The following is an 8,876-nucleotide window of genomic DNA, read 5'->3' as shown; positions in this document are numbered from 1 at the left end:
GCTTAAAACAGGGTAAAAACGAGAAAAATGGACCTTAGGAACCGAAACCCTCTTATAAGAGGTGAAGTCTCTTAGGACCCGAAGGTCCTCTTAGGGACCGAGAGCAAGGAGGACCTGAACCCTCCTGAGCCGAAGGTCCTCTCAGGGCCGAACCTCGCCCAGGAGGAACCGAACCCGAAAGATCCTTGCAGGCCCGAACCTCGCAGAAACACCCGAACCCGAAGGCTCCTAGAACCGAACCCGAAGGTATTGTTCCTCTACTGTTCATTCGGGTTATTTCGGTTCTAATGCCCATGACCGAACCCTTCGCTTCCTCGCCTCCTCTCGCTTCCTCGCCCCCCTTCGTTTCCCACTGTTTCACTTCGTTTCCGGCTACAGTCCTCAGCGGGGACCGAACCTCGGCCTAGGACCGAGAGGTCTCGCTGGGAACCCATTTTCTCCCGGTTTTCGCGTAGTTTTGCGTTTAAGGCCCGTTTTTAATTATTTTAACGCGGGATTTTCACCCAAAATCATATTTTAACATAATAAACCCTAAATATTCACAATTTAATCATATTTTCATAAAAATCTTTATTTAAATAATAAAAGCAAGTGGGTAAAGTACAAAGAGGTGGAGTGTTGACTTTGCTTTACCTTATGACACAAGCAACCACTCCCACACCCACTCTATGACCAGCCACACCTCCCCACCTTACCTAGGTCACATCAATGTCCTTTCCACTCAATTATCACTCTTTCCCACGTTTTTGAGAGCTGAATATTCATCCTCTCTCCTCACTTCTCTCATTTGCTCTCATTTCACCAAGAAGATCAAACTCTTTCCTCTCTCACTTTCTCTCTCTAGAAATTCGAGATTCAAGGGCTGATCTTGGGTTTTTCCTCCACATTTGGTAACCATAATCCATTCTCCTTATGATTATCTCACTTATTTCCACTCGAATCATGGATATCTTACACAAACTCCATCATATTTGTGTTAGAGCTTCGAATCTTCAAGTGATTCTTCAAGTGTTCTTGGGTTGAACACTTCTCTTCTTCAACACTTATCTACTGAAATCACTTAAGGTGAGTTCATACCCCTACATTTTCATGTTTTCTCAAGTTTTTAAGGGGGGAATATAAATTAAAACACCAAGAACATAACTAAATTTTTCTAACAGCCTTCATCAGAAAAGTTCAACCCCATTCACGGACTGTTTTGGGCATCTTAAACATTTTTCTTTTCAAAACTGTACAAGGAAAAATAGTTCAAACTTTTAGCTTTAAAATGAGTACTTGCACATCTCCATACGATTTTTCTACAATTTATGGTGATTTTTACAAAACTGTCTATCATTTCAAACAACAATCCGGACCAGTCTGTGATTATGGACTTTTTCACCCAAGTTGGAGGTCATTAAAAATCGTGATAAAAATTATGAGTAAACTAGACACATTTTGTGAACTCTCAGAATTTATGGATCTAGTTTTCGACTTCGTATGATTTTCCTATGATTTTTCCAAAAGAGTGCAGAATGGCTAAAGTTAGCCAACAGCATGTAAATATCATAACACTTTGTATTATGTTGAGCAAAGTGTATAATCATAAGCTATAATTATTGAATGTGTATCTTTGTTAGTTTATCATCATGAACTGAAACTAAGTCCTTCATAATAAATATTATTCATTCATTTTAGAACACGTATATTAAACTATAAAAAGTATAGTTTAATAAATTCATAACACTAATACATTTCCATAAAAGAGTTCATACATATTACAAACGTTTTAGATAAACTATAATAGGTATAGTTTATGATACATCACACAACACACTCGTACAGAAAGGTTACATTCATACAGAAAAGATTTATATTCACACACATTTCACGTAAACTTGTTAACCTATATTGTGAGACATTCTCTCCCCGTACGTCCGAGTGCGGGATATAATTCCTGGTAGTTATAATCAGAATCTCCTTGAGGGAGAACATGATACTTATATATAGATCTATATTGGGTTTGACACCCCACACCTTGCTGCTAGCTACAGTGGGACCTGCAGGTCTACGGGTGACAAATGTCATTTTAGTTTTCGCGACGCCTGAGAAACGTCGTGGCAGGTTCACATAGTCATAGTATGATTATAGCGACTCACATAGGGATATAACAATCCATAAAGTTTACGGGATTTTCTTTATAAAACCTAAATGAGTTTTATGTCGATTTAAAATCACTTTTTATCTCAATGAGTACAGATATTACTGTACACTTTTGGTTTTGGTAGTTATGACTACACATCATTTGAAACCACATTTATACCTTTAAGTATAGTCAATACTTGTTCTTTCTCGGTCCTCGGATTTAGGACTACATATACATAAAGTATTAACAAACATGAGAACATACGGAAATTTCATTTAATTCAAACGCGTCCATGTCCATTTAAACACATAACATTTTCTATTAGTAAGAAAGGTTACTTATACATTTTGGTCTTCTGTCATAAGACTACATTACACAGATTTTAAAGAAAATATCGGATTTTCTGGATACATATTCTAACGCTTTTACAAGGAAAACGGTTTATTTTTCTAACGAAATCTCTTATGAACTCACCAACCTTTGTGTTGACACTTTTCAAAACTACTTGTATTCTCAGGAATTCAGTGAAAACAGGAAATCAACAACGTTTTGAGGATGGGACGATAAATCGTCAAACAGTTCATTTTGTATCATAATGTAATTGATGTGAATCATGAAAACATGTGCTTTGATGTAACGTTTTCAATTATATTTGTGATGGTTGTATTTACTTTGAGCACTATTATACTCATTGTTGTGATACTCTACATGAAGTCCTCCACCCCGAACGTTTCCGCCATCCTTGGTTTGGGGGTGTGACACTTAGAGTGTTAAAAATAATAAAATGTGGTTTCATACGAAAATATCGTACAAAAACGATCGAAAACGGGCCTAAAACGAAGTCGTGGTTAAAAACCGGGTGAAAGGGGTGAGAATCGGAAGTCGGGACCCGAAATCAGGTTTTGGTCCCGAAACATCCCACCCGAACTCAGGATTTGGACCCGAAGCACCACACCCGAAATGGAGCGAAACTAAGGTTCGGTCCGAAATGGACCTTCGGGTTCAGTTGTTGTAGAAGGTTCGGTTCTAATGCTTGGTTCTTAGGGTTTCGGTTCTAATTGGCTATTTTTCGCATAAACTTCCTGTTTCGAGTGGTTTTTCACCAAGTTAAGTGTCGGGATGCTCCAAATGATTATAAAAAGTTGAAATAAGTTTTGAGAGAGATTTTGGGAGATATTTGAGAGAGATTGAGATTGACAAAGAGAGATTTAAAGAGGCTTCGTTTGTGACCTTTTTGAGTGTTTAGCTTCGCAACGCAAGGTTCGTAAACCCCGTTAAGCCTCGTTATGAATGTTATACGCCCCGAGGGGTATGGAATAATGTTTTGTCGAGTAGATTCATCACTTACCCTGATTAGGGTTTAGATTTTCCGAACACGTGAAAACTCTAAGTGATGCTTTGTATCGAGATAGCGAGTTGTACAATAGGAGACATAATGAAAAACCCTAATATACGAGGGTTAGCTGAGTTGACCGGTTTGACTTGTTGACTTTTTTTGACTTTGACTTGACCGGAAATTGACGGTTGTCACATGTTTAGACCCAGATCTCAATGTAAGCATTAAGGTGTCACGACATGACCCCATTTGGAAGAACACACATTTCCTTAAGGCTCATGACATGAGCCTTCATGGGTCACGATGTGAGAACTGGCTTCGATGCAAACCCTAATTTTCGAGGTTTTTCCTGTATTTAAAGGAAGTGAAGGTTAGGGTTAGCCTACCCTCAACTTTCATTAACTCCTAATACACCCTCCCCCCTTGAAACCTTAGCACCCATTGTTGATTTGAGCTTATTTGTGTTGATTTCTAGTAAAGAAGAAGAAAAAGAAAAAAGAAAGAAAAAAGAAGAAGAAAAAGAAAAAAGAAAGAAAAAAGAAGAAGAAGAAGAAGAAAAAGAGCATCTATTTCATCATTTCTGCATTCAAGCCTCACCATCATTCATCTTCACACCTTTTGGACCCTTGTAATTTTCCAAGTTCAGTGCTTTTGAGTCTATAAGATTAGATATGGGATTTTTATGCATTATCTTTCATGTATAGAATGATATAGTGTTTGGAATCCATAAAGTTGCCAACTTTATGGATCTCTAATGTCCCTTTGATGAAATAAGTGTGGGATCTGAAGGATGTTTGGGTTTTGAGACTCTTTCATGAGCTTCTAATTTCATTTCTTCCTTTTGTGCCCTAGTTCGTGTTTGGGACATGCATGTCCAAAAATCCATGATCTTTATGATGTTCTGTAGTAGATAAGACATTCTGGAAGTTTTGGTTGCTTATCTAAAAGGATTAAGAGCTTATTGCATCAAGTTGTTATGAGCGTATCTCGCGACGTGAGGCGTTGTGGCTCACGGTGTGAGAATGGAATATCTCGACTATGTGTCTTACTAGCTCACGACGTGACCACTAGTTGTTCACGGTGTAACGGATGGCTGTGTGGCTTTTGAATGTGGAGTTTGACCATTGACCAAGTTTGACTTTAGGTTAAGTAGAGTATTTTGAGTAGTAGATTGAGGTTGGGTCCTTATTTATTGTATAGGTGACCAGTAGAGTCAGTATTCGGAGCAGTAATCAGTTTAGCTATCTTTCAAACTATGAGATGAGTTTTCCTTAATGTACTTGTGGGTCGAAGGCACCAATGTCGACCCACTAGGTTATGTATCCTGGTATATAAGAAGTTGTTATGTCGTAGTGATCTGTCAGATCTGCATGATTATTTGTTTGTTGGTTATATATATTTATCTATTGTATATGTCGGCATAGTGTGGTTGGGTTGAGACAATATTGCTTGTGTTGAAGCCAACAAACATGGGAGCAATCCAGACGCAAGTTGTGGGCCGGGAGGGCAATCCATACTTATGATGTGGGTTCAGGAACAATCCAAACATAAGTTGTAGGCTCGGGATTTTCGGTATTATTGTTTCTATAACAATTTGAATATGCAATGTGGGATTTTGACTTCCACAATATGTTCTTAATATATCTTTTATGTAACTATGATATTATGTCGTGGAAAGTTTAAATGGGATGATATCACGATTACTTTCTTTTACAAATGGTTTTTATTTAATGTTGGAAGTTACAGTTTTTCTATATTAATTGTTAAAATAAAAATAAAATAAAATAAAAAGGACGTTACATGAGGGTATTGTTGACTAAGAGTGACACCACTAATCCAAGTATCCAACCAAAACTTAGTATGTATTTTATTTCCCACTTGAACCTTACACAATTCTTGAAAATCAAGGCCTTTAAAATGTAAATGAGTAATGGAACGAACACAGACCATTATGGGCATTTTCGGTATCCAAAATTCGAAATCGACCATGTCAAGAACTTAGTCATTATTCGAAATCGACCATGTCAAGAATTTAGTCATTAACTTCAGGTCATAAAACAAAGTAATTACAAACAATGTAATACCCGATTTTCATTATTTTCAAAAAAATTCAAATCATACTTTTGGAAACGAAACATAGTGTACTTTGTTCTTCATAGTTTTACAACCAAGAATTACCACTTGACTAAAGAAATCATAATAGAAACAATACACATACACACTACACTACGATAAATAGTTGTTATACCAAAGACCTAGCAAGTAATGATCTCTTAGACTTCCAAAAGACGAGCTTGTTTCTCATCTTAACATCTTACTTCCTACCGATACATTAATCACATGGTAAACATACTTCATGAGATATTATTATCTCGTAAGTGAATTGACAAATAAATATGGTAATTTCCATGTATAATAAAGTGTAAAAATTTATAGTTCACAATCTTTTAAACATTAGGTTTCTAATATAAATCATTACTTAATCATACAAAAATTCATCATCTCCATGATTGACACTTTTACATGTATGTAATCATTTAGGTTGTCTCCCAACGAGTGTGAATCCAATACATATGACTATACAATTCATCTCCTAATCTTGATCCTCACTTGGTAGTTTATTAGATAACCATGTTTTGCAACCCTTTTTCTTGTCCTAGCATATAACATAGTTACAATCATTTCAAGCATAAAATTTAGACTCAATTAAGAATAAAATCATACACAAGTTGTTGGTGAGCTTTTGAAGCCTTTTCTTTGTAACCAAATTTAGTCGTCTGATCCATTAACTGTTTCCTTGACACTAATTTAAGTCTTTTAATTAAACAAGCTCTTTTATTTATTTATGATAAATAAACCCATTTATTTATTTATTTAGCTCGATATTGATCAATCAATAATAAACAACTACTAATTATTTATTTTAGTTGGTAAATAAAAATGTTCTCTTGTATAAATATATTATTTATTTCATTCTCTTGTATAATAAATAATATGCCTTATTTGTTGCACATTTACAAGAGGTATTTAACTACTCACTAATATCATGAAGCTACAAGAAACTTTAACTTTAAAAGAATTGATTCTTAACTTTGTATCAACCATGAAAATTGTTTAAAAAAAATGTAATCCTTAAGCATGAGAATAATATACAATCATAACCAACTTTTACCTAACAATCATAGCCAAAAATATACAATCATAAAACACTTCTTCACTAAAATCTCCGAAACTTTGAAAGGAATCTAATTGATTGTTTTGACTTGTCAACTTGTCAAATTTCTCCATTTGTCCTTCAAATCAACCTGAAACCATTCGCCTACAAATTGTAAGTTTTGTCCTTATCATAAAAATAGCCCCAAACTCATGTAACAAATGCAACTTATAAAAATAATGATGCATTACCTCTGTTCTATCTACAAATATGTCACGATATATATTTAAAATCAGCTTCCAATTTCCTTTACCATATCTTCAAAAAGGAATACAAGTTATATGAGCTATAAAACTGCAAATAAAAAAAAAAAAGTGAAATAAAGAAAGATTTTATATGACTTACTTTAGCACTCCTGTTCGCAGAGTGTCCTCCTCTGTGATACTCCATCTCATTTTCTTTCTTGCTTGTGGGAGATTCTTGTTTTTGTGCTTGAGAGGTGTCATGGGTCGCTTTTTTGGTGAATCTTTGTTGGAATTATCAATGGAGTCACTCCACTACAAAGAGATTTTAATTAATTATACTTAATGCATCTATAAAATTTTATCATATGATAAAAAAGATATCTGTTTGTAGTTGGGAAACATCAAAAATGTTAAGAGTTCAAATTAAGATACATGCACAAAAGCCAAAAGGCATTACCTCAAAGACATGGGCAGTGCTATTTTGTTCCATTATGCTAACATTAGGCTCCTTTTGATCATCTCCATTAGCATTTAGGGCTTCACCATGATCACACAAGGGACTGGGATCATCTACACCAACCTTATTATGGACACCTACAATACAGTCACAATGAAGCAACTATCATTCTGATACATTCTCACATGCATTATGATCGTTAACACTGATACAAAACCAAAGACAAAATGTTTTTCTATTAACAAGCTTTAGATTGAAATTACCTTTATCCTCTCTATTGAGATTGGCATTAACACATTGATCATCATTTGAAGCAGCATCTGCAGCTACTTCTTTAATCTGATCATGATGTTCTTCCTCTTCACCCAGTGTCTCAGCCACTAATTCAAGGAACGTAGGACCCATCTTTTCTTTAGCCTCCTTGACATAACAACAAACGGCATCCACTGCATCCAATCCCTTATACTTCACCAAGACTTTTTCAAAATAATTTGGAACCCAAACGCCAGCCTCAAGATCATTCATCCAACCCAGCAAATCATCAGAAACCAAGCCCACTCCGTTTGCCACATCAAATTTCTCCATTTTTTCAATCCTACCCCTCCAAATCCTACTCACAGCACAAAAATACTTGTATGTATCATCATCCCCACTCTCTTCAATCAACTTTACTGTACAATGCACGGCGACAGCGCAATACGCTGCTTTCATGGCTTCAGAAACCTTAGTATTTCCTTCTCTATGATCCAATTCTTCAATTTGTTCTAAGAATTCGAGAGTGCGTTCGGAGATTGTACCTTTTTTGATATCAGACTCCAGTTTTCGCAAGAGCAGACTCTTTGTAATGCTTGGGTCGTTGTTTGGCAAAGGAAGAACGCGAATTAGAACGTTTAATAAACGATCGTCGAGTGAGTGTTGGCTTATGAGGAACTCGAGAATCCACCTACCTATATCAATGTCCATTTAATGAAATTAAGTATATACAATGATGAAATCTTACACTTTTCCTCAGGTTAGTCGACTGGGTTTTTGAATTAGGGTTTTCGTGGGAATGATCCTGTTTAAAATTGGGGTATTGTTATTTTTATTTAAGCCTCCTGAAGTTTTAAAATGTTTCAAAACTTACCTCGTAAAACGCATGGTTTCTAAAATGCCCCTCGACTTAAGCAATTTCGGTATTGCGCTATTTTGACAATGACATTTGTTTTTACTTTATTCCTAAAAATTTAGGCAGATGTTTGATAAAAGTGTCAAACTTACTAGTACTAAATTACTAGTTTAGTAATGTATTATATAACATTATTGTTGCTAAATTTTATTAGCATCTTAACTTATAAGAAAAGTGCCTCCAATAAAATTTTGGAACATACTTGCAAATACTAATCTAAAAGTCGATAGACACAAATTCGATAAACTTCGGCAGAAAGATAATCAATTTGAGAAGAAAAAACCAAAACTTTAATGGAGAATTGAAAATTTAGAGGTGCACACACGATCGGTTAGCCGATATGGTTCCGGATCCGACCTAAAACCAATTTGAGCGATCGGTTATATTTGAA

The 8,876-nt window shown here is 35.5% G+C and overlaps 1 protein-coding gene across 1 annotated transcript; it reads right to left on the bottom strand.

The window, feature by feature from the left end:
- Window positions 1-6,570: 6,570 nt before the first annotated feature.
- LOC145008485 (uncharacterized) lies at window positions 6,571-8,364 on the bottom strand. The gene is made up of 5 exons (XM_078967085.1): window positions 7,581-8,364; window positions 7,318-7,454; window positions 7,021-7,172; window positions 6,867-6,933; window positions 6,571-6,766 (listed from the first exon to the last, which is right to left on the bottom strand). Exons 1-5 carry the CDS (start codon window positions 8,278-8,280, stop codon window positions 6,728-6,730), a joined length of 1,095 nt encoding a protein of 364 aa, XP_078823211.1. The 5' UTR covers window positions 8,281-8,364; the 3' UTR covers window positions 6,571-6,727.
- Between the last annotated feature and the right edge of the window lie 512 nt (window positions 8,365-8,876).

This window comes from Lactuca saligna, chromosome 8 (genome assembly GCF_052625555.1).
Source record: "Lactuca saligna cultivar CGN05327 chromosome 8, ASM5262555v1, whole genome shotgun sequence".
NCBI lineage: Eukaryota > Viridiplantae > Streptophyta > Magnoliopsida > Asterales > Asteraceae > Lactuca > Lactuca saligna.
The sequence above is the reverse complement of the archived record's forward strand: the minus strand, read 5'-3'. Positions and strand labels throughout refer to the sequence as shown.

Excerpts from the sequence above, each read along its gene's own strand:
- LOC145008485 (XM_078967085.1), bottom strand. The coding sequence starts at position 8,280 with ATGGACATTGATATAGGTAGGTGGATTCTCGAGTTCCTCATAAGCCAA. Across the intron at positions 7,455-7,580 it reads TCTCAATAGAGAGGATAAAG|GTGTCCATAATAAGGTTGGT; the intron begins GTAATTTCAATC and ends ACTGTATTGTAG. Across the intron at positions 7,173-7,317 it reads GCACTGCCCATGTCTTTGAG|TGGAGTGACTCCATTGATAA; the intron begins GTAATGCCTTTT and ends ATCTCTTTGTAG.